A 27,752-nucleotide genomic window follows, 5' to 3' on the forward strand; every position below is an offset into this window, starting at 1 on the left:
TGGACAGCCCCGGGGGAGTCAACACTGACAGCGACAAGTTAGACGCCATTTTGAAAAAGTTGGATCAATCACAAGCTGAAATTAGGAAGGCAGTTGATGAGAAAATTGAAAGTCTTCCTGATGAGTTTTATAAAACATCCAAAGAAGTACATAAATTGAAAGCTGAGAGGGACTATCAATGGAAAAAACTATAGGAACAAAATTCAGTTTGCTTTCAATTCCGAAGCTCTGGAAAACATAGAACAGTTGCGTTTTGCTCTTCAGTATGGTAAGACTGATTACGCCTTGGAATTGATTAGTCAAGAAGTTTCCAGGTTCCAGACAAGAAACAAACACATATAAAATAGCTGATTCCTCAGAGGGGGGCTGGGAAACAGTGCGCAATTATGTGGCTCATGAATTGGCGTCAGATTCTGATGACGACAAAAGAATCAACCGAGCGGAAAGCAAAGCGATTAGAAAATCAAGACAAGGGCATCTCGTTCCGCACGATTGCATCCTTACAAGTCGATCTAGCGTCCTTCCTTGACAGTCACTGAAGCTTCAACGGATTCTCATACTGGTGACCAGTCTAATAATTTTCGTGGCCGTGGTCAAAGGTCAGGAGCGTGCTTCATGTGTGGCGACTTCAACCACTGGAGACGTCAGTGTCCCTTGTTCAACGCGTCTCTGCCAAATGGGGCCCATTTGATGTTGACAGATTTGCGTCATATTACAATACTAAGGTTGTAAGGTTTAACTCAAGATTTTGGAATCCAGGAAGTGACGGAGTGGATGCTTTATCTATGTCCTGGGGTGAAGACAATAACTGGATAGTGCCTCCTGTGTTTATGATTGCACGTGTTCTCAAGCATATGAGGGAGTGTCACGCTAAGGGAACTATCGTGATTCCTGTATGGTACTCAGCCAATTTCTGGCCTATATTGTGTCTTAATAAGGTATTTATACCTCAAGTTAAAGGCTGGATGTATCTTCCCACTTGTAAGGAGGCATATGTACCAAGCAGACAGTTTGGTGGGTTGTTTGGAGTGAACGATTTAAACTTCAACATGATGGCTTTACGTGTGATATTCTGATGATGTTGTTTGCGTGTTGCAGGTGTGTTTGAACATGTATATAGAAGTGAGATACTGACTTTACCTCCACCTATGAGGGAGCTCGTAAGAAGTCTTCCAGAGCATTTGTCTTGCTCGAGAGCAAACTCCACAAATAAGAAGTATGATTATGGTTTTAAAGCATGGAAGAAATGGGCTTTGGCCCAGGGTATGTCAACAGATATGCCAGTATCACCTTTGCACTGTTTTTTATATTTGTTAGCAATGTGTCAGCAAAGTGAGACTTTCTCACCTGTTCAGACAGCTTATTATAGCTTGAGACATGCCCATGTTTTAGTTGGTTTAGAAAGCCCCACTGAGAGTACGTTAGTAAAAAGTACTTGAAGCAGCTAAGAGGAAGTTAGCCAAGCCTGTTTCTAAGAAAGAGCCTATAACAGTTGAGCTGTTGAATAAGATTGTACCAGACAATGCTGAGGAATGCTCATTGTACAAAATGAGAACTGTTGTAATGTGCCTGTTAGCTTATTCAGGTTTCATGAGATCATCGGAGTTATTAGCGATAACTCGGAGTGATGTAGTATTTTGTCAAGCTTACGTGGCTGTGTTTATTCAGAAGTCAAAAACTGATGTCTGTAGAGATGGGGCCTGGATTATCATAGGACGGACAGGTACAAATATGTGCCCTGTAGCATGGTTGGAACGATATTTGAAGCCTACCAAAGTGAAAGATCCTGAATTTATATTCAGAAATATGAGTAAGACTAAAAATGGTTACATTTTGAGAGCTGACAATAAGCCCATGTTCTATTCTCGTTTGAGAGAGCTTTTCATTGAGGTGCTTAGTTCACAAGTGAGTGATATATCGAAGTTTGGTCTGCACAGTTTGAGAGCAGGTGGAGCTACTGCGGCCGCAAACAATGGCGTTCCAGATAGAATGTTTAAGCGTCATGGCAGGTGGAAAAGCGAAAATGCAAAAGACGGTTATGTGAAAGATGATATTGAGAAGCGTTTGAAAGTGTCTCTTTCGCTTGGATTGTAAATCTGCCCGTTCTTTATGTCTCTGTTGGTGCACCGCACAGCATGACATATTATGTAAGTGTTTGTTGTATGTGAATAAGGCGTTGGAGAAATATAATTTCTTTCGTTTGAGGTACGAATTGGAATGAAATTTCTTTCTCCTAGCGTCGGAAGACACAACAAAGGGAAGTAATGCTGTGAGTATGAGGGTGCTCTGATAGGTATAAAAGGGAGGGAAATTTGAATTAGGCCATTCTCAGCTGCGGTGCACCAGCGGTCATTTTTGATTTGATGCTATATGATGTGATTTCTATGAGAGCGGATATATACACTGTCTGTATATATGTATGTGTTCTATACTGAATGTTTAATTCTCGTGTAATGTTACAGACCGATGACTGGCACTGTTGGGTGGGACGGACATGTCCAGGCTGGCGAGCCGTTAGAATACGTGAGTCATCGGGGGCATATGCCATGAGCAATGCAAGATGTAAATGGCGGGTTCGTAGCTGCTTCAGCGATGTAAGGTGACGGCGCCTTATAACTTAAGGCTCGATGGATGTAGTTTGTACAAAATGTTTGTGTAAAATTTATTTATATTCTGTTTGAAACGAATAAACTGTGGTGCACCGTACAGCATGCCATATTATGTAAGTGTTTGTTGTATGTGAATAAGGAGTTGGAGAAGCCGTTATACTACCAACTGCGTTTGCGGTGTGGCGCAGAAGACATCGCTTACTAGTCAAAAATTATGGGATATCATCCGGTTAGTCTCAGAAGAAAAGCAATAACAAAAGCAACAATCAGTCCACGGAAATTGGTCTGGATCGGTGCCTCTTTAATTTCCCTTCTCACTCTTTCAGAATCGGGGCTGCTACTGCGGCAGCTATGAACGGTGTTGATGCAGAGACCATTAAGAGATTTGGTCGATGGTCATCTGATTGTTATATCCAATATATAAGAACGTAAACTGTTTCAATAATTATGATGACAAAATGCGGTTTGTGGGTAGCTGACGACAGCTACCTGGACGGAGCGAGATCTGCGCTGGCGGACGCCCTCAGCAGGGTTGTCAGGGTTCACTCTCACTTAGCCAGAGTCTTCCTAAAAAGGTCTTGTCAAGAAAACATTTCACTATAGCTAGATGAGACATGCGATCCAGGTGAGCAAGCGTGAGCCTTTGTTCTAGGGCTACAGTCTATATCTACAATGCGACTGAAGATTGAAGATGTATGCAAGTGTGTGTGTAGTTTAAACAATATTTATTCTTGTACCACTAGTAGTGTACAGTGGGATTGACAAACAGAGTTTCCCCTATATTAATGTCTCTCCCCAAACTAATATATATTACAGCAGTCCTTTAAAGATTAGATAATGCAGTGTTCAAGTTGCTGCATCCCTGTCTAATACGACAATGTAAAATTTTGTTATTTCTCAGTCCATAGTTCTGCACAATTTCGTGTCCACTAGGCTGTGTCACAAGAGAATTGGTACATACAGCAATAAATATGTGAGTGGAATTTATAAGTGAAACAGTTAAAATGTTATCTTGTCGTACACGTGTTGAGTGGTATTGGCACTGTTTATTACTGTTAAATAGTGGGTGCTAGCATACATAAATAGGCTTAACTTAAGAACTGGTTCTTAACAAGCAGCAAAATAACCCCATGACTTTAGAACCGATTGTTGACTTTGTGAATAAGCTAGGATTTATTAGTTGTTACTAGCACCACATAAATGTGGTGTCCATGTGTGTGTAATATTACAGCCAAAGAAGCATCATTTGTTTGCATTTTCAGCCACCATTTCTTATAATTTTCTTAATACACTACATCTTTTGCACCAAGCATTATTTTATTTACATTTTCTGTAAAACGTAAAGAAATTAGAATAATACCATATCAATGTATCACACTTTAATATAAATTTAACTTATCTTACAAACTGAGCATTTCCTAATCATGACCATTTTGGTGATACAGACAATGGCTCAACACACGTAATATGAAAAATGTAAAGAAATTCAAATAATACCATACCAATGTGTCTCACGGTAATACAAAATTCACGAATCTCACTAATTGAGCATTTTGTTGATACAGTATATGTCGCTCATCTAGACATGCGTTATCAAAACACTATCCCAGGTCAGCCAGATCCCACTCTGGCTATGTGAGAGATCTGTTTTGACAGAATTTGGCTAAGTGAGAGTCAACCCAGGATGCTGGTATTGAAACTCAAAACTCTTTATTCTCTAGAAACCGCCAACGGCGGTACATGAGATAATCGTATATACATTTACATAATATACAAGATAACAGCTTACAAATTACAACAAGGTTTCATTTTTTAAAAGCATTAAATATGTTTTTTTGGTTTTTTTTCACTTTATTTCTGTTTCGCATTGGTACAGTTCAATATGTGATTCAGAATCTTAGAAAGGCCTTTTAGGTCGCTTATGCTGGTAGTAAGTAGATAAGAGTTTCTTATGGACTGACAAATTTGAAAAATCTAAGTATTTAGCGTTAAGAGATTGATGACGTAGTTGGAGAAAAGCTTCACATCTAAACAAGTAGTGAAACTCGTCTTCAACAGCGTTTGAAACACAAAGTGGACGTTGTCGGTCTTCACGTGGAATGCTCAACCGTCGGCCTGTCTCAATTGGTAATTTATGGTTGGATGTTCTGAACTTCAAAATTGGGTAACATATGCTTTTTGAAAGATCTAGAAGAAACTATTTTTCTAAGATTGGTTGGGTTTTGAAATATTTATAATAATCCCCTTGGAACTTGAATCAACATTAGATTCCCAATTTGGGAAAAACTGTGATCTGTAGGTGTTTTCGACCATTGAGATAAGGCAAGGCGCCGAGCATACAGATTGATTTCGAAACACGTAGTATAGACCGCAGTTATCAAGGATATGTTTCACAAAACGTAACCATGGGATTTTATTTGTATTGTCACAGATGTGGTTAACACAGTCATATATAGCCTGGGATGGTTTCCAGTATGTGTTCTCGGAGGCTAAGTTATGCCAATGTAAAATATATCGCTTACAGATTTTGATTATCAAAGGCGCCCTTCCAAATTCACTAGTAAAGCATAAAATTGGGGGTGCTATTTCTCAAACCGGAAGCTAATTTCAGGAACTTTAAGTAAATTCTTTCTATTATTTTTTAAGTTTTGATGTCCCCATATCTGAGACAAGAGAATTGGAACATCAAATGCATCTAAAAGGCAATTAAAGGGTAAATTAACGTTCCTGGATTTCTTTAAAAGGAAATAAATTGCTTTGGTGGCGCTGTCCGTAAGTGCTTTAATTGCTCGGTAAAATCGCCCATTCCTGTGGAATATAATTCCAAGGTAATCGTATGTATCTACACTATTGATAGTTTCAGTTCCATAGGTAAAGTGAAGTTTTGAAGATTTTGCAGGGCCACTTCCAAAGATAACTACTTCAGTTTTGGACAAATTTACTTTAAGTTTCCATTTCGTACAGTAAGGAAAGAGGACATTCAGTAAGGAAAGAGGACATGCAGGATTTTTGTAAATCCTTTGAATTTTCACCGAACATTGCGACATCATCTGCGTATAACAATATAATCAAATGATATAAGAGGTCAATATTGTTAATTTGCGTTTCATATCCAAAACCATTACAACTACTGTCAAAGAGGTGTTGTTCAAGATGATTTAGGTATGTGGAAAACAAGAGGGGCGACATGTTCTCACCTTGTCGCACACCCTTGTAACACGGGAATTCATCTGATATGGTATTTCCAATCATTACCCTAGATTTTATGTTATGATACATATTTCTTATGAACGTGAAAAACCTCCCATCTATCACAGGTTGTTTTTGTTAGTTTATGCCACAACCCAATTCTCCAGACTTCTCCATGCTTTAGTGAAATGTACAAATTCCGTATATAGTTTCATTTGAGAGAGTTTTAGTATTTGGACAATAATTTGCATAACAAAAATGTTATCACATGTTGGAGACCCTTGTCTGAAGCCTGTGTGTGTTGGATTAAGTGTATTGTTGGTATCTAAGAATGTATTCAGCCTCTTATTTAATACTCTTGTAAATATTTACCAAGGCAACTTAAAATTGTTATAGGTCTGTACGAGTTGGGATCCAGTTTACACCCTTTACCTTTATAGACTGCCTTAACAACGCCAGTAAGACACGCGTCCGGTAGAATACCCGATGATAGTACAAGGTTGAAATGTTCTAAAAACAGAGGCATAAGTAGATCTATTGAGTCAATCAGAAAATCATTTTCGATTAAATCAACGCCCGTTGCTTTGTTTCTTTTTTATTTGTTTTTCCGCAAATTTTATTTCTTCTCGTGAAATGTCGTTGTTAAGGGTCTCAGTATTGAAAATGCATGTATCAGTCAATTTCTCGTCGAGATCAGCCTCTTTCGGTTCGAATTCATCACTTATTTCAACAAATAATTGTAGAAAGTGTCAACATCGGGGGTATTTTCAATTTATTTCTTATTTCTTACGGAATAGATAATTAATATGGTTTTGATAGTTTCGTATGTGTTTGTCTAATATATTTTATATTTTTTTGACATTTGTCGAAAATATGCTCTATCAATAGCTGATTTTGAATTTTTAACTTTATATTTAGCTTTTTTAGAATATTTAGTTCCTGTTTCGGCATTCTTTACCAAACCAAGGCTTATCTAGAATGAGTGGCATTTGTTTTTGTTACACTTTTTTCTCCAAATGCTGTACAGGCGGTGTCAATAAGCACATTCCCGATATCGTGAATCACGCTGTTGATCACCCGTTCATTTACCTGAGATTCACGCGCTCCTTGATTGATATTGTTATGAAATGTGGAGGATAAATCAGTGTCATACCTTATTACACCTGGGCTAAAACGATTTCGGAGCCACCACCGGCCGGGAGCTTTTTGAGCAGATCGAGGAGCTTCTCTTCACTCGGTTACGGCTTCCCCACACCAGACTCCTGTGGACCAATTTGTTGCTGCGGTGTTGCTGGTGATATGCCAGAGACATTACAGTCCGTTTCGCTCAAAAGCGGACCAATGAATTGCAATCTAACTCTAAAGCTGTTCAACAAACTATCATTAATATATTGACACAGTTCACAATTTGTTACGAGGGAGGAGTGAAAAGAGAGAAACAGCCAGGTGTGCGAGAAGCACGTGCACAAGTTCCGACAAAGTTATTGATTCATTTATCTGTGGTGTGAGACACACATGATGAAATACTCGCATGGAGTTACGTCTATTACATCTATCACAGATGGCTGGACCCAAATATGCAATTTCAAACTATGTTAAACGCACAGCATGTGCTGTCGGGTTGTCTGAGCGAAAATTAAAACAGGCACTGAGCAGGAGAAAGGGCTTTTCAGCCAACACTAACACACCTGAAGGGGCTGTATTAAAACCAGTGAAAGTAATACATTCATTCTCCACTAACAGGCGCCAATCCACCTTTATTAACTTTTAAAAATGAACTTTATTTTTGCCTTTCATACTATGTATTAAATTAAAATTGGACAGTGCATAGATGTGATGTTAAAACGGCTTCCCTCAGCAGTTGTAGATATTTTGATACAGACACTCAAACATACACCAAAGATTTTGTCACATGACAGATACGTTACCTCTAGAATGTCAGTTTGGGATCAAGTAATTACGCTTATCCTGCAATAAGTGATGATACAAACAAAATATATAGTATGTACAGGAAGCCAGTGAGATAGTATTTCAGATTGAGATGTACAGAGATTAAGTGATGTGTTTAGATGAGATGTACAGATTTCAAAGAGATGTTTATGCAACCTCAGGGAATGAAAAGAACGCTTTTCCTGAACATACAGGCACCTTTATTTCCCTCGCTTTCCCACTTGAAATCACTAATGCACAGATTCATCAGCTTTAGAGATTTGTTGTGCTGTTGTATGATAGAGCAAGAGACCCCCCTGAACGTGAATGAAGCAAGAATGCATTTGTTCGCCACAAAGTGGAGAACACTGGACAATATTCCCCCAATAGAATCAATTTTGATGCAACATAACTATGGACAACTCTCCCGAAGAGCATGAAAGAGTTGCCAGGAATTGCTGAAATGCATGTGTAAAAAATGTTCAAACCGGTCCAAGTACGTAAAAGCATCTCTCAAGTGCACTGCACTTTTCTGATTCAGTCAAACTAGATACAATAACACTCAAGACATGATTGAGTAACCTTCCACAGATTGATGACCTACTTTGACATTGATGTTGAAATGAAACATGTTTGCGTTGAGTTTGATATGTTTTTATAGGTGATATATAGCCAACCAAGCTCATACACATTACATTACACACGTAAATAAATCTAATGATATATTCCTTCAAATAAACTTTCATCTGTTCTACAATATGCTAGATACATACTTTATGAGGATTTAAAATTGAGTAAAAATAACATTCAATTTTCTCCCAATTTCCCCAAAAAAGAAAGAAAAATGGCCCAAATTTACAAGACTTCTCGTCTTGAATTTGCAAAGAAATGATAAAAATATATTAGATCATGGGATGATCTCATACTTATTTTATAGTATGGCGGCCATTTTTCAAAATGGCTGCCAACTTTTCCATTTTCGGGTACTCATGGTATAAATTGACTTCCGTAGACCTAAGCGTTAAAGATATAGACATGTATAGTTGGGAAATGATCAGCAATGAATTTCCTACAATTTGATATATGGCTTATGAAAATTTGAAAATTTGAAAAGAACTTATGACGAAAATAGTAGAAAGAATTATTTTTTTTCACTTTTTTCCCACAAATTATGAAAAATATATAAAATCTACAAGGCCTCTCGATCTTTATTTAATAAGAAGGGTATAAGCTACAATCATGTCAAATTTCATGCTTGTAACACAAAGTGCACAATTTGATCACTTATCCGCTGGGCTAGTGTGTGTATAGAGATGTTGGGCGCTCGCGAACCTATTCACAGCGCATGCGCTATGTGCGCAGCGCAGCACAGCTGTTGAAACCACTTTTCACCCCAGCTGGGATTTTTAAGTAAATCGTTTGAACTCCAATTTCGCGGGATTTTTTTCCCATTATAAGTTGAAATTGCATTTTTGATAATTTGTTACTGTAAGTCCATACCGAAAGGTATCAGAATCTGCAAAGTTGTGTTTTGCGTTGCATGTAAGCTTTAACATAGCAGTCAATGTTTTCAGATAAATTGAGGACTTGAGGATATGTTCGCTGAAGAAAGCATCTTCCTATGTGATGTATATGTTACTAGCTTAGTTCTTTGATAGCAGATCAACCATTGAAACAACACTAAATGGTGTTGTCAATTAACTGAACAAATGATATTTTTATTGTCACAAATCAATCAGCATGTGTCTCATTTCACAGACAAATATGCAGTAACGTATCTGTTCCAAAAACAGTCAATGTTTCAGTCCCGGTGATTGACAAATCACGACAAACAAAAACAGCTACCTCAACGATATACCATTCTCTTTTTATACTGATGCACAGAAAAACGTGATTCAGATACATGAGCTCAATAAACAAATACGTTACTTTGAAAATCAGATACGTTACTAGCAGAATGATAAGTAAACATATTTTTTATCATTTCTATTTAATCTGCAAACATCCATGCTAAACTAAAAGTCAAAGAGCACCCAATAAGCCAGAAAGGAACTGTGATGACCATCATATGTTGTTAATTACCTATTTTCGACCTACACATATCTTGATAAGCTATAAAAATCTTCTTCCTGTGTACGTGTTTAGCTGGTAACGTGTCAAATGACAGAACTCACACCGACTGTGCAAATAACGCGCGATTTAAATGTAATTTCAGCGGGAAATTAAATATTTGTACATATACAGAAACGAGTAACGTATCTGTTGGTAACGTAATTGTTTGGCAAAAGCGTTTCTGGCTTCGTTTAAGACAGGTGTAAACTGTAATCAGCAATTTTCAGACTAAGTAAGGTGAGGGTGTTGCATGTGTGTGTGTTATACGGCAGTGAAGAAGTTACGTTTCGATTAATTCTAGGTTCCCTGGTAACGTATGTGTTCAAAATCTCGCGTACCTGTCACAATCCAACTGAAAACACACACAAAAATGTTGTTTTTTTGTACACAACATTGGTAAAGCAAATTTTTATCTTACGCTATTCTGCAGGCCTTAGACATCCTTGAAAAATAGTTTACATTAACAACAAACAGTTACACCTAAACACACAGTATTTTTGTAGTAGCAGTGACGTATCTGTTCGCCTGTGTGGCGAGAGCATAATTTGTTGTCACTGTTAGAAATTCTTTAGGAGGAAAGACATATTTTACACAGAGCCAATCGACGGCATGTAAGACAATAAACTGGCTCATGCTGATTATATGACTAGTTAAAGATTGAAACGATAGAGAGACACAAAATTATGATATTGGCGCCTTTTAGTGGAGAATGAATGAGTAAAGCTTGATTCATTTAAAAAAAGAAAACTATCAGGAGGTTATATGGTGAAATAAATTCCTTTCTTTGTGTGTTTTGAAAAAGCACATGGAGAACAGATATTCCCTTGTCACATCCAAACATCAGTTATGGCTATTGCTACACAAAATTTGGGTTCCCTTATTTGTGAGATTACCGTTGAGAATAGATGTGTTCACTGTGAAAGATCCGACATTATTCGCTTACGAAATAGCTGCTTGCGAGTAACTAGGCAAAAACGTAATGAAGGTTTCGAACCTGTTTTCTGGATGAAACGTGGGTGAATGCTAGTCGAAAACACCCACTTGGCAATGAGTGGGTGAGTGAGGTAATATTAATCGTCACATCGGTAATATTTCAGCCATACCGTGACGAGAACAATCAATTATCATAGTATACATAAATAAATTTAGAAATTAAAAATCTGTTGACGATGACCAGTAAAAATACTAGTCTTATATGAATGACTTCTTGTACTTATACCTGCAAGTGCGCCCTATTTTCGTTATCAAAATATCAAGAGGTTAATATTTGCAAGACATCAAACTTCACAGTCGATCACTCGCATGTCAGCGGCGTCATTTTGAATCACGTCACCTGACGTGTCGGGGGATTCCCTCCTTAAAATAGTAACATACGTGTAGGAAATCGGATTTTCCGATTCTGCAGCTCGGAATTATGCACTGAACTAGTACAAGTGTACTCAACTACCTGTAGAATTATATCAGTTTATTAACGTTGTTTGATCAGTAAAAACACAGAATGTTTTTAAATGAGAGATTTATAGAAAACTCTATTTCTGCATTAAAGTGGGACAGTTACTTTGGATTAGCCACAGAGTCACATTGCTCCTAGTTTGCTACAGCTATGTTCATTGGTCATTTGGAATTGCCAAAATACAAAGAGACTAAGTATCATTGTCTGAAACCTATTTTAAATATACCAAGTGTAAAAAGAGAGAGGAATTTCACCTGAGAAAAAAGTCAGCCTGATTATAAGGTTGGAGCGATGGTACCTCAAACCAATACAGTACATGTCAGTAGAGAGGGAAGTATTTTTTTAGCCCAACACGTTTCTCGAGGAGGAATTTTACTTTACGCAAGAGAATGTTTGTAATATCTTTTAATGAGTAATATTTCATTAATGATAGCAAATTATTGAAAATTGCATTTCAATTTCCAAAAAGCTTGACATTCACTCTTTGGAAGCTACCATTATATGTCGAAGATAGAGTATTATGTTGGTTGCTTGCGATATGGTTAGGCAGTGTTTGTAATTGCAATGACTGTTTCCTATTTGAGAGGTTTCAGTCTTTAAATAACTACTTTGTACACAATAATCTGTGTTTTCACAATAGTTTTTCTTGTTAGTTGCTATTTAGGCATATTGAAGTGGTTAGTCATTACATTAATCTTATTATACTTTCTCCTCATATAGTCAGGGCATAAGTGGCATGCATTGTATTATATATTTACAATTTCAAGAGCATTGTTCCCACATGGGAGAATCCATTATTAAAACGGGGAATCAGGTTTCAGAGGAGATATTTGTCGGATATAATAATGCAATATTCAGAAGTTGTGTATGTATCAAAGGGATTATGTAAAAATGTATTTATTTTCTGCATTTCGTTGTTGCAGATCACACGTTGTGGTCCACATGGTCATTAAACCAAGCTATTAGACAACTCCGCAGTTAGTCATTATATTTTCAATGACATACACAACATGCGAGATAGAGAATTCTACTTGCAATGAAAGGAAGCCAAGAGAAAACTCCGACGACGGTACTGACAAACGCAACCTTCTGAAAATCTCGAAATACCCTTAATATATCAGTTCATAGGTTTCGCAAACAAAAACATTGGAGAGATAAATTTGAGTGCAATAACTGTCACGGTCCATGATGAGGCTCATCGTTTCCAGTTATATAACAATGTCAGAAGGCAAGTAGCCTTCGGTGCCGGTGTGATTGTATTATTTTGTGTAACAATTGTGTTTAATGTCTACATAATGCTACTATATCAACCCATGAATCATTGCAGAGAAACACCTTTTTAGCCGGTATGTTCAAACACTGCTTATTGTGAATATATATATATATTATCGCATTTTGTAAGGACAGACAATATATTTGTCAAATTATTGAAATTTATACTTTTTGCCTTTAACACAAGGAATAAATATTTCAATGTCAAAACAGTTAAGGACCTTTTTACTAATGTTAATTGTTATTAATTATCACTTATATTTCAGTTTTTAAAAGTGATAGAATTGTTTGTTAAATTTTGATTAATATGTTTTGTGAATAGATAAATGATATTTTATTAACGGTAGAATAAATGGCTGTAACCTCGAATGGGGTTAAAGAATTGTAAACATATTGTCCTCCAGAGAGGGTACATGTACATGTAAGTCCCAAAGCTTTAAAAATCAATTTAGCTCTACCAAGCTATTTTAATCGTAGAATTTTGGCTGTTTTTTCGCTTTAAACAACCACATGCGTGACATCGGCTAGTGTATCCACCTAAAAAAAAAAACTGTCAGTACTTTTTATAAAGGAGTGTTAGTCTTAGCTTGATTATAGACTGAGGTGTAATTTATTTTGAGGGAGTGGTCATTTTCCTTCCTCAACTTGAGTGAGTGAGTTTAGTTTTACGCCGCTTTAGCAATATTCCAGCAATATCACGGCGGGGGACACCAGAAATGGGCTTCACACATTGTACCCATGTGGGAATCGAATCCGGGTCCTCAGCATGACGAGCGAACGCTTTAACCACTAGGCTACTCCACCGCCCCTTCCTCGACTTGAACAGGTGGTATGGTTCATGAGTCGGTGATTCAGACTGCTGGCCATATTCCAACAGTCTGTGATATACTTTTAAGTAACAATCATTATCCAGACCCACATATGTCATATAAGCTGCTACATGTGACCACATTTTTCTGGCCTGAATTGCATGCTTTCTGTCCAACGTTCATTCCTATCCATGTGGACTGATGTGACAAGCTTATATCAAGGTTGATAAAACTATTTATTTTTGGAATTCACAGACATTTCTCTTAGCCTTCCCACGATGATTTACCAAACACTGAGATTCATTTGAGTGTTTGATTATACAAGCAAACCTTAAACAGTCTCCATCACACCATGTCATAAGTGTCAAAACGATATTCCATGAATGTAGCTTACTCTGCTGGGATTTCATGATGTCAGACAAAGGCAAACAACAGACCATTAATAAATCTGAAATATGTATCTTTACTGGTTTTAAAGGTTAATGAATTGTTCATGTTTTCATCGTTGAAAATATATGTCTGGTTGGTATGATCTAGGCAGCGTCTGACATGCATGAAATTGATCCATCACCCTCGTCTTTTAAAAAAGATATGAATTTATTACCATAGTATGTGTGAAATAATGTGTCCATAAAATCTTTATTAATGCAGAAATACATAATGAAATATACACCATTTAACTCTTTTAGCATAGTCAGTGCATCCAATCAGTATATACTTGTGTGTGTACACGTGTCCTGTACATGTATAAATCACTACAATCTACTACACCAAAGTAAAATCATTTAACGAGCAGTTTTCGAAGGGAGTTTTCATTACAGATTGCATCATCTAGCTGCTATGATTGGATGATTAAGTGTAACATTGTTTTTTACACGCATCCAGTAATTGAAATGGACCATTTAGCAACATTTAGTGCTATCTTTTTCAAAATGATGACGTATGCTGAATGTCTCCACGGAATATTCCAAGCGAGTGACGAGCTTCCTGTACTCGGAAAAGGAACTGGGTAAGCTGATCACTGTGCACACATGTGCATGTATCTGCTGCTGAGGGCTCAGTGAATTAAAACAATATATAGCGTCACTATAAAAGTCTATAAGAAATCGTTTGGATTTGTGTAACCCATTGCCATTGGTTTGGAGTAACGTTCCTTGTTTGTAGGAACATTGTATCTGTGACTAAATACTTGCCTCACTCAGAAATACAATCCATATACATGTGTTCTTGGCTGTAGACATATGAATCTTGTTTATATATATTTGGTGCTGTTTGTACTTGCAAAAGTGCGATATTGCTTCTAATATATATAAATTGTAGCACTGATTAATCTTGAAAAACAAAATCTGATCCTAGTTGGTGGTATTTTTCGACCTGTTATAGGCATGTTGGCATGGGACACTACATATGGTTAATCTCGCAATGAAAAACAGGAGAACCTGTCGTTCACTTCTATCCCATTCTATTTGAAATACAATGATAAAGTATTAAACTCGTTCCTATTTCTAATCAAGTTTATGTCCCGCGTGGAATATTTCAATTTCTTTAGTGAGTTGCAGGACGATTTATTTCACCAAGGACCTAATGCAGAGCAGGTATGGGAACGAGTTGTTTTTTATGCTACATCTGACCAAAGCTCTTTTGTCATGAATTCATAAAATATCAACATAATTTCACATGTTCATTTGTCTATAAGTCATCGAAAAGCGTATGGATACGGAAAATGTGAAAAGATAGTCCACAGACCATATATATATATATATATTAATGACTACTATATATATAACACCCTGTGTTTTACGTGACTCATACTTTCTTGACAATGATACAAGAATCTGTATCGAAACATCGCATCATCCGAATAAAGAAGTTCGTCCTTGTTTGTCTGATTCACCAACTTCTAAGCATGCCACTAAAAGAAGTTGTACCACTGTGTACTTTTCCCGCTGGGTTAGAGAACAGGCGTGTGTGCAGTCAAGGAAAATTGAACTTAGTCCTACAACTTAATTTTTGACAGAAAAATAACGGAATAGACCAATGATGATGAGCCATTGAACCCAGTAATGGAAACTGTGCTTTAACAAGAAAGACACACGTTGACATTATATATTACATTAATGACTACTACGTATATTCTCTCCTTTAAGAATATCCTTAAAGAGTGACTTGATGTTTTAACCTATGTAGCTGAAGAGTGTTATATTTATACAGTATACAGGAATACTGTTTTCTTTGTATTTGGTCCATTTTTTAGTTATTGGATTAATCAACATATTCATTCTATATACGTCCCATACGAACACAGTTCCGTTTCCATCTTGAAGGAGCTTTAAAACTGTGTAAGCTGAACATCACATTTCTCAGTATCTTCTGATTCTTCAGGTTGGGTTTGTGGTGCATCTGAATCGGAATATTCCTCAACGACCCCATTTTTTAGTAAAAGGAAAGCTGCAAAGAAGCCAGCTGACGATAGAATTTGAAATCCCGTGTCCATCCCTTTCACATGGTGTCGTAGGCTTGGGAGATTATACACTGCGCATGCGCCGACCTCACCACACCTTGTTTCCCAGAGAGTGCACGTGGTGTCAATGGCCTTTCCATAAACGATAGGTGCTGGAAGATAACCTGGGGAATAGAATAAACTATCATAAGTGACACCAGAATATACACTCTCCACTTTCTATACATTCCAATTCACTTTCCAGTTAACCTTACAAGTTGCTATATATACGTACATATAATGTGTCAATTTGATTTACAGTCTGTCCAAGATTAAGCATATATATTTGGATTTTCATTTCTTATATGTTTAAATGGAATCTACATGACACAAATAATTACAATACAAAAAGAAGGATGCTTAAGTGGTAGCATTTGTTACAGCTTGGAGTGGCATTGTTTAAATTCACGTGTATAAACTGTCATTACGAGTATGTAAGGGTAATCCGAGGATTTAAGTCTCTTCCACCTCTTTCATCGTGGGGTCGATGGAGTAAGATCTAGCTCCGTGGTAGTCAAATACAAGCAAACACGAGCAGCCCCCTTATACCTTTCTTTTACTTACCGACAAAACTACTTAGGAAAGACGATATAGCCACAGCCATGGATTTGTCCCTCGGGTGCACTGTTCTTTATAGGAATCAAATAAGCAAATTATCAGTCAACGTAATTAAATTATCAAATATATTGTTAATTAAAAAGGACATCAGGGAAACTATTCCTTCCCGAATCGTGTCGACAAAATATCTTCTTGTAAATATATGGCACAAACACATTTCCCTTGCCTATGAAATTTCCACCTGCTTGCATTCACTGGGGTAGTCACAATTTGACATATTCTGCAGCTTTGTTGAAACATGAAGGAATGTGCAGTTAAGCATTAAGTTATTTCAAACTTTGCTGCGATTGGAACCTTGAAATACAATCTTAGCTGTTGAACGTGGGAAAGCTGCTTATGTGTCTGGTGACAGGAAGTCAGAGCTAGCTTCTGATCATGTCTTCTATTGGTCCAAGTGTAGCCATGTTCACTGAAATTCCCAGGCCCATTCAACAAAGGCCAAGTATACTCACTCATTAAAGACAAAGTTTATATTTATCCAAAAATACTTCAAGAATTCAAACAAACCTTCGTCTTTGAATGACTTAAAACACTACTGGATTATTTGTTTTCGAGACTGTCCTGTAAAAGTATACCACTCGATGTGCTTGATGTTGCATCCGGTTGAACAAACAGCTGCAACGAAGATCTAATGGGAATGGATAGCAAAATAAATACACCAGAAGAGTCTGCAAATCAATGTAGAGGTGGCCAACACTTGTTCATCCTCATTGTATACCCTTTAGTCCCTCTGCACAAATCTGTAAGACAGTTCAAAGGCATGTGTTCTGCATGGAGTTTCGAAAGCCAAGAATTCTCCATTGTCAGAACAAAATGGAGCCCTCGAGTTTATTATTCTATACAGAATTGTTGGGTTTATTCTTGTTAATAGAATTTGCGGGAGCTGATGGCGTCCTGTATTGGATGTGTGAATGAGGTTCTGAAGAAGGACTTTGTGAAATTGAAGTACCATACTTCAGTTCAGAAATTAAAGTACCTTACAAAGTTTCGAGATTGACGTACCCTACTTCATTTCTGAAGCTGAGGTACCATACTTCAGTTCCGAAATTGACGTACTGAATTGAAGTACCATACTTCAGTTCTGAAATTGAGGGACCAAACTTTAGTTCCGAAATTGAAGTACCTTACTTCAGTTCCGAAATTGAAAAAGAAGGTCTTTGTGAAAAAGCACATGACATGTCAGAATGATATTGAGGTACCATTCTTCAGTAAGGATTGAAATAACATACTTCACTTCTGAACCAAACATCAGATCTGAAATTGACGTACCACACTTCAGTTCAGAACTTGCGTCATTTGCATGCTCAGCAGTCAATCGGTAGCAGATGTATAAAGAAATCCGAGCAGTTAACAGTGCCCAGTTGTCACTGCCAACTCTTTGATTATAAAAGACACATTGAATGTTTTAGTCTCTCAAGTGATGTGTAAGATAACTTATGATATAATTTAAGAAACGTGGTTTATGTTATATGACATTAAGACGTTTGTTGAAAGAACACACGATCGCACATTTGGATTGTACATCATGTACATGCTTGTTAGTTAAACGTTAAGATGTGAATCATTCAGTTTACACCCACTCACATCGAAAGGAAAGGAATTTGTTCTCTTCTTTTTCACGTGTCCATATTACTTGAAAACAAATCCTTTGGACTCAACATGCTTAAAGTATTAAATCCAGTTACACGCAACAACTGTTGTTAGATAGCACGTTAAACAAACGTTTAACTGGTTGGTAAGTTATTGTGTTTCTGACAGGATACATCGGATAACAAAGAATCAATGACATTCACTCGTGTGTTTCTCCCTGAACAGTTAGGTACCATGTCATGGTAATCAGCAGCAGCTGTCTCTAACTGTGCAAAGAGGAACGTATCCGTGAATACATTAATGTGGTGGTGCTTTCCAGCTTGAGTGAACATAAATATCTATAAAGGCTACATACCAGCTTAAGCTAAAGCTATAGTAATTCTCTGTGCGTTTCTAGACATAGATGAACACATTGTGTTCCCTATCCATGTTTTGTGTCCAAGGTGCCCAGATAAAGTATAATAGTTTTTATTATGATTCCTGTAATATAAAAAGAAACAATGTAGGGATGGGGACTAATTTACTTAACTATATTGGAACTAAATCGCTTTATATTTATCTGATGTCATATGTATTCTTGAAAAAATTGATTAACGGTCTCGCAAACAGGTGTGTCTGTGCGTATGTGCGTGTGTGTTTGTGTTAAAAGCATCTACCTCATTAGTGTCAGCATCACAGGGACTAAGGAAATTGTCGCCGACAGGCCGGACATAAGGTCAACGATGACGTAGGGATACAGGTAGGGACAATCAAATGGACATTTGCCCACTGTGCCTTCGTTACCAGGAATCTCGCTGCACCCCATGTATGTCTGAAATAAGACCAGCATACAACACAGATATCAAATACTTATAAATGAAAAACTATACCGAAAGACACCGGGACATTATCTGTATTTAACTGTGAATAATTCAATGACACTGATGGAATAAGATACCAATTTTAGTCCCTCTCGGTGCATATCTAAGGTGACATGTCGCTCTACTAAGAGATACCCACAGTGCAGTTTTCATACTGGCATCCACACAGGGATGTATACTTACTATACCATTCTGAAACTGGCATCCTGACATACAGAGAACCTCACAGGGAGTGAGATACGTACTGTACCGTTCTGAGACTGGCGTCCTGACATGCATGGATCCATGCTTGCAGGGAGTGAGATACTTACGGTACCGTTCTGAGACTTGCATCCAGCCATACAGGGATTGATATACGTCACTCCATCAACTCCACACAGTGGCATGTACTCCGTTGCACCACAGTTGCAAACAGTGTCGTTTACCATGGAATATCTGAAACAGAATTATTTACTGCAGGCGTATTTATGTATACGTTTCATGATCTTGAAAACAAAATTCAGAATATATTTCAGCATACATTCCGAAGATTTAAGTGTATGCTGTATTCAGCCCATCATATCACTTATTAGAGTAAGGTAATATATTTGCCTGATAGTAGTTAAAGACGAAAGAACTATGATCGTTCGTTTAAATAAGCTGTAAACTGCAAGATGAATTGGATCTCAAAGACCAAAGGTACCGTTTATTAATTTGTATGGGCTATATTGGGAAAAAACAAGCAATTTCGTATCCGAACCTGTATGTATTTGAATATGTATCAAGATTCATTCAGTGGCATTCAGAAATTGTTAATAATACTCTTCCTCGTTCAAATCGAATTTCTTCCAAATATTTATATTGATAAATCTCGCAATGCACTCTCCCGCTACCGTTGTGGTTCTAATACGCTCCAAACTGAAATGGTCAGATATCAATATGTAAAGAGAGACTAAAGACTCTGTAACCTGGTTCTCTGTATCCCGGTAGCAGAGTTACATCGAAAAGGAACACCAATTGTGAACATAAAGACATCCAAAGAAAATATGACACTGAATAGGCTTAACATGAAGAATCTGCGAAGAAACTTTCACAACTTATATTCCATGCCATAAATTTCAGATGCTCTTTTATGTAATCTATGAACCTGACTATCTTAATTTACAATGTCGATGACATACAGTGCGTAATAAATAAAGAATTTCAAACTCTCAATGTTCTGGTTCTAACAACTGGCACCTACCTGCTTTTCACCAAGAAACTATATGTTTTGTTTATGTGGGCCCAGACACTCATCTCTGTCACCTAACCCTCCCCATATGTAATAACTACCTCTTACCTGCTGTCACCTAGACCTTTGATGTTCTGATCGTCGCAACCAAAAACCAGCGTTAGAGAGCAGAGGACAGTTGCACTAAATACCAGTATGGTCGTGAGCTTCATGCATCCAGTGCTGGTAAGCCGGAATCTGCTGGTGATTATGCCTCCAAGAAGGGTGCCCACTAACGCCCACATCAGTTCTAGAATACCTTCAACACATTCAGGTATGGAAATGTGAACTTAGATGAAAAGTGAATGTAATTTAGTTTCCACTTTTAAACAATCATGTAACCCTGTTCATATACCTTAAATGTGTGTCCTTCAGGTTTACAGATAAAGAATCCATCTATTTTAAACCGAAAACAATATGTTAGATCCCCTATTTACATGTATGTATCAGTTTACACGGCTTGCATTTGAAGCTTAGAGAAATATGTTTTCATGATATAGGACATGTTCAATGTACAACTTTCCTCTGGAGGTAGGACATGCCAGTCTGAATGTAACTAAACTGCGTCCTACCGATGCACACGTTAAAACATAAGGTCAATAAAACTGTCGTTGCTCCTTACCCAATATGAAGTTCGCCTCAGCTGCCGTCTTCGCAAACTGGGTCTCGATGTATTTTGGAGCAAAGCTGAAATAGCCTCCAACAAAAAACAAAGCACTGCCGTTCCCAAAGAGAAGACAGGCGACTACTGGGTTCTTCAATATCCGCAATATTGACCTTGGCAAGTCTGCGGGAACAACAGAAATAATTCGGTTAATAGAACAAGACAAATTTTAGATACCAACTTTAGAATGGATCTTTTTGTGTGGCGTTTCCATAAAAGGGCATGTCAGATAACCAAAAGAGACCGATTGATGCGGAGAGATGATAGGTAACAGATATCACATACCGAAAATTGCAGCATTGCTATGTGTTGGATCAAACAGTCAGTGAAAGTCCCATGTATAACCACAAGTAACCACAAGGAAAGTATCCTCTTAGTGTCGTAGACATGTTTCCATTTTTTTACCCTATAGCACCCCTTTAAAACACTTTCAAAAAAGAAGAAACGCATAAGCCATTTTAGAAGAATTGATTAAAAGCAATTATTTCATGTAATTACAATGGTGAAAAATTCACACATCTATTGACAAAGAGTTCGCCAATACAACAGCCACCAATATAGTTATGTTTCTGTTTACTTGAGTGCACAAGATGGCGTCAAAGTCAGTACTTTGTATGACCATCATTGGCAGCAATTCCTGCTCGGCCACGTCTCGGGACAGACTGGATAAGTCTCTCTTGCGGAATTCGTCCCCACCTGCAATGCGATGACCAGTTGTGGAAGTGTCAGAGGCGTGTGTTGACGTTGACGTACACGTCGATCGAGTATATCCTATATGTGTTCTGTTGGGTTCAGATCTGGTGAGTAGCGTAAGATTATTGTCCTCCTCAGAGGGTACGTAAGTCCCCAAAACTTTCAAAGTGAAATTTTCTCGTACCAAGTTTTTAAACGTAGTATTTTTGTTCTTTTAAATTTAGGCTTAATTATCCTACAATCGCCAGCGGCTGAAGGGATGGTGTAAATCCAGCTAGGCTCCATGCAGGTAGCAAAAGTAATGTAAGTCCCCATGGTTCCTAGTATGGTGATCTACCTTCAGTTGTTGGGGATCTATAGCCCGTGTTTTATATTGTATTGTCTTTTTTAATTGGAATGTTTTAGCTTTGCTCGCTAGTTTTATATTCATATCTGTGATTTTCTAGTATTTTTACTGTCCATCGTCGACAGGTTTTAATCTTCAAAATGTTTTCACTTTTTATTGTATAAATTGTTTTTGCCACGATATGGCTGAGTTATTGCCGATTTGACGTTAAATATTAACTCACTCACTCACTCAGATCTGGTGATCGGCCATGGCAAGACATTGACTTTAAAATTGTCACGGTAGCGGACAGTGACGCGTGCTGTATGTGAAGTAGCATTGTCATGCTGGAACAAATCCCTTTGTCGGTCAAAACCGGTCAATAGTCGGAAGCATGTGGCATACACGGACTTAATTGATGTACCGATTTGCCGTCAAATTTCCCGAACCACCACTAAATCAAATATTTGTGTGCTGGATATCGCACCCCACACCATGACACTTCCAACACCGGATCTGCCGACTGGTCGAAGTAGGGGCAAATCGTTCATATCTCCGACGGTAGACACGCTGTCTTCAATCTCTCCACTATAGAAGAAATCGTCAATTGGAGACTGCGAACCCCCCGGCTTCAAGGCGCTTCAAGGCGATGTTTCGATTGGCGGCACTCCGTCGTGGCATGATGATTTCCTCTTTTCCAGGTCAAAACGAATAACAAAGTAAAACTCAACGTTCACTATAAGTGACCAATACCGCATGCTTTTCCTCCTAATTGCACGTGTGTACATTCACAACGATATCATGACTGCAATGGACCATCAGCAAGTTACTCTTCTTATTCTCCTGGACTTATCAGCGGCTTTCGATACCATCGATCACTGTATCCTCTTCAGGCGGCTAGAGACCAGCATTGGACTCACAGGAACGGCACTGCAGTGGGTAAATTCGTATCTTTCTTCTCGGACAGAGTCAGTAAAGATCGGTGACAAAATCTCAATACCATCATTGGTTCGCTATGGAGTGCCACAGTGTTCTGTTCTGGGACCCCTTCTCTTCAGCTTGTACATTCTACCAATTGGAGACATCGTGAGAAGTCATTCCCTAAAATTCCATCTCTACGCTGACGACAATCAGTTGTATATTTCCATCAAACCATCAGAAGTTTCACAAGGAGTTCATAAGATCGAACGCTGCATAATGGATATCCGGGAATGGATGGCTGTCAACTATTTGAAGTTGAACGACAGCAAGACTGAGTTCCTTGCCATAGGCTCACGACAACAGCTGCAGAAGATGCCACCAGAAATCACACTCAAGATAGGAACTGAGGATGTGAAGACCTCAAACTCAGCCAGAAATCTGGGAATCATCTTCCAGTCCAACATGTCCCTAGATGAATATGTCAAGTCCCTCTGCAAGTCATGTTTCTTTCACATCTACAACATCGGCAAGATCCGCAACTTCCTAGACACTGAGACAACAAAGCTCCTAATGCAAACACTTGTAATCTCAAAGCTTGACTATTGCAACTCATTCTTTTGCAACACGGCATCTTCAACACTTTCTAAATTGCAGAAAATTCAAAACGCAGCAGCTCGTGTGGTCTCTCGAACCCATAGCTATGACCATATATCGCCAGTTCTGAAATCCCTTCACTGGCTTCCAGTAAAGTACAGGATCTACTTCAAGATTCTGCTACTGACTCATAACTGCCTCTACGATGACCAGTCCTGTGACTACCTTCGCCAGCTTGTACATCTGCATGTTCCCACCAGAGCTCTTAGATCAAAAGATACGTTAAGACTAACACAGCCAAGCACTAAAACATCAATGGGTGATAGAGCCTTTTCTGTAGCAGCACCAGCTCTGTGGAATAATCTTCCAGTCACCCTCAGACGAACTGAGTCCCATTCAAAATTCAAGAACTTGCTCAAAACCTACTTCTTCAAGATGGCTTCTGAATAGAATTTTTTTCTCACTTATTGTGTTCTTAACGATGTATGCAGCGCCGTTGAGCATCTATGATGGAAACTAGGCGCTATACAAGCCAATTATTATTATTATTTATTATTATTTTGCTTTCCATATTTTCTTGGTGACGCTTTGGCGAAAGAAATAGTATATTTGTATTGATTTTGCCGCAGTTACATGAGTCCAATATTCTCAAAATCACCTATGCGTTTCTTTTTGTGAAGAGTGCACAACCTTACAGCTAAAAATTGTAAAAGGGTAATTACAAACATGTTACAAGGTACCACACCATGGCGTCTGGTACTTTTCATACCAAGAGAGAAGGTGCAGCAGAGACTCACCCACTATATCCTTTTTCAGTGACTTGGCCATGTGGATATCTTTAACCGTTGATTTCTTCATGTGCCTTGGAAAGCAGCCTAAGGGTACAGCAAGAACGAGGGCTGCACATCCGAAGATCAGGTACCCGATCCACCATGCACTTATCCACTGGGGGTGATGGCTGTCTAACTGGGACTCTTGAAACCAAACCTTACAACTGGTAAATGTTTCATAAAAAACGTGCTGTGCTCGTATGGCGTAAAGAACATAGATTCCAATAATGTAAGACAAAAAGTTGGTAAGTTCCCTGAATGCAAATCCTTATTTGAATAAAAAGTCGTGAGATGGTATTCCTTGTAAAACATTTTTGTAAAGAAAGATTGAATGGAGTTACTATTCATTAATTATTGCAAGCACATAACCAACCGCTTAGATCAAAGGGAACGTCACTGATCCATCCACCAAGACCGAGCGCAACAGCTGGTCCAAGGAAAGCTATCGCCATAATGATGCCTACAAGACCACGAATACAAACGAATTACATTAGCTGTACACTGCACGCACTCCTTACCGTACCCACAATCGTTCCGCTGCACACTCTCCTTCCGCTACACACAAAACCTTCGCTATAAGAATTCCTTCCGCATCACACAATCCTTTCTCTTTTGCCCTCCTTCCCTACACACAATCATTTCGCTATAAGCATTCCTTCCACTACACGCAATCCTTTCATTTTTTACCTCCCTTCTGCTACACACAATCCTTTCGCATTTTCACACTCCTGCTGCTACACACAATACTTTCGCTATAAGCTCACCTTCCACTATAAACAATCCTTTCGCTTTTCTCACACCTTCCACTACAAACAATCCTTTCCTTGGAAAGCAGCCTAAGGGTACAGCAAGAAAGAGGGCTGCACATCCAATGATCAGGTACCCGATCCACCATGCCCCTATCCACTGGGGGTGATGGCTGTCTAACTGGGACTCTTGAAACCAAACCATACAACTGGTATATATTTCATAAAAAACGTGTTGTGCTCGTATAGCGTAAAGAATAATGTAAGACAAAAAGTTGGTAAGTTCCCTGAATACCAAATCTGTCTTTGAAGTCGTGAGTTGGTATTCCTTGTAAAACAATTGCGTAAAGAAAGATTGAATAGAATTACTATTCACTAATTAAGGCATACACATATGCTGCTTTCTAAGGAAAGGTATATTTGTAGTGAAAGGTGTGCTTATAGCGAAAATATTTTGAGTAGCAGAAGGAGAGTCAAAAGCAAAAGGGTTGTTTGTAGTGAAAGGGGTGAGAAAAGCAAAAAGGATTGTGTGTACCGGAAGGAGTGCAGATAGCGACATGATTGTGTGTAGCGGAAGGAGTGCAAAGGGTTGTTTGTAGTGAAAGGGGTGAGAAAAGCAAAAAGGATTTTGTGTAGCGGAAGGAGTGTGAAAAGTGAAAGGATTGTGTGTACCGGAAGGAGTGCAGATAGCGACAAGATTGTGTGTAGCGGAAGGAGTGTCAAAAGCAAAAGGGTTGTTTGTAGTGAAAGGGGTGAGAAAATCAAAAATGATTGTGTGTAGCGGAAGGAGTGTGAAATCAAAAGGGTTGTTGAAGTGGAAGGAGAGTGAAAAGCAAAAAGATTGTGCGTAGTGGAAGGTGTGCTTTCACATTCCTTCCGCTGCACACAATCCTGTCGCTATCTGCACTCCTTCCGCTACACACAATCCTTTCGCTTTTCACACTCCTTCCGCTACACAAAATCCTTTCGCTATCAGCGCACCTTCCACTACAAACAATCCTTTCACTAAACACAATCCTTTTGCCTTTCGCACCCCTTCCACTACACACAATCCTATCGCTTTTCAGGCTCTTTCCACTACACACAACCATTTCCCTATACGTACGCATTCAACTACACATAATCCTTTGGCAATACACACTCAATCCTTTTGCTATAAACACTCATTCTACTACACACAATCATTTTGCTATACACATTCATTCCCCTTCACATAATCCTTTTCCTATACACACTCCTTCCACTACTAACAATGCTTTCACTTTTCAGGCTCCTTTCGCTACACACAATCCTTTTGCTTTCACACTCCTTCCGCTACACACGCTCTTTTCACTACACACTACTTCCACTATACACACTCTTTTCACTACACACACTACTTCCGCTACACACATTACTTCCGCTACACACACTACTTCCACTACACACACTACTTCTACTACACACACTACTTCAACTACACACGCTACTTCCAATAAACACGCACGTCTTCCTCTACACTCGCATGCGATACCTTTTGAAATCCGCGATCTACATACACACTTTTTTTATACATGCACTGCGTCTTCTAATCAGATACCAAAAGGTTTCATTTGGATAATTACATAAAAACTTCCACTTTACAAAGAATGATGTAATTTCTCTATTGCATCATGAATCAAAATATTTATGTTTACACTCATCTTCTAAGCTCAACCCTTCACATTATGTAAAACCTGAGAACGTACCTGTCAGTAAACTCGACTGCTGTTTGTCGCGGGCATTATTTTCAACGTACGGTAGACCCAGGGAAAACCGTGGGGATTTACCAACCCCTTGTAACGCAATAAGCACGGCAAGCACATTGTACATCCACCGTCCCTTGTCAGTGGCTTGGTCCTTCGAGGCTGGACATCTCTCATGTTCCTGCACGGAATCCTGACACAGCCTGACTCTTTGTGAAGAAGAATAGTTGGAGGCAAGATCATCTACAGAAGGGGGCGATACAGGATCCATGAAATGTAACATACCACACATTAAACTAGCAATACCATACAAAACCATTGCGCCGGACAGGATCCTTGGTATAAAACGCCTTCCTCCAAAATGGCTGAAGAAGAAACTAGCTGAAAGATAACCGATTTCGTTGCAGCTCAGAAGGAGGCCACTTTTTGTACTGCTGAGTCCAAACTGTTTCTCCAGTGCTGTGATCTGTGACGTTGTGTAGTGCTTGACTGACCCCAGCAACAGTGCCGTCATACCTAAGACAGCAGTAAACCAGAGGATGTTGTTGAAACACCGTCGTCGACATCCTCCAGACTCAGCCATGGTGTTGACACTCAGGCGACTGCACACCATCTTGAATATCTACTGCCTGGATTAACAGATGAAAGGACATGTCCTGTACGAGATCTTATTGGGAAACAGACAAATCAACGAAACAATTTCGTTACGTATCGACTTAGCGCTATCAGGGAAAATAACATATAGCTGTGCCATTGAATGACTATCTTCTTGACGGATGGCAAGTTTTGTGATAAACAAACAATTTAGATTGAATGCAGTTTAACCCCAGTCGGCTATAATGACCTGTAAATAATCGCTTATCGTAAGAAAGCCCCTTCGTTTATGTAACAGAGTGACCGGTGATCAGTCATCAGTTCTCAGTTGAAAACAAAACTGCTCGATTCTCCAGGGGAAAAACTTCTTTAATGAGCCACACAGGATACAGGTATATTCATACTATATTCAACGACATATCAAACTCATGACTGAGTATGATTAGGTTAGAATCATGGAATCGCTGAGAC

General features: G+C 38.5%; 2 protein-coding genes across 2 annotated transcripts in view; both read right to left on the reverse strand.

Annotated features, from left to right (window-relative positions):
• The window catches only part of LOC124281050 (solute carrier organic anion transporter family member 2B1-like), a 46,730-nt gene that overhangs the window by 9,438 nt on the left and 9,540 nt on the right, over positions 1-27,752 (reverse strand). The window lies entirely within an intron of this gene.
• Positions 15,226-27,287, reverse strand: LOC124281074 (solute carrier organic anion transporter family member 2A1-like). The gene is made up of 9 exons (XM_046717086.1): positions 26,691-27,287; positions 24,591-24,677; positions 24,185-24,361; positions 20,813-20,977; positions 20,260-20,449; positions 19,253-19,376; positions 18,738-18,892; positions 16,438-16,502; positions 15,226-15,998 (listed from the first exon to the last, which is right to left on the reverse strand). The coding sequence occupies exons 1-9, from the start codon at positions 27,268-27,270 to the stop codon at positions 15,703-15,705; spliced, it is 1,839 nt and encodes a 612-aa protein (XP_046573042.1). The 5' UTR covers positions 27,271-27,287; the 3' UTR covers positions 15,226-15,702.

This window comes from Haliotis rubra, unplaced genomic scaffold (assembly GCF_003918875.1).
Source record: "Haliotis rubra isolate DU_JTF1 unplaced genomic scaffold, ASM391887v1 Scf279, whole genome shotgun sequence".
Lineage (NCBI taxonomy): Eukaryota > Metazoa > Mollusca > Gastropoda > Lepetellida > Haliotidae > Haliotis > Haliotis rubra.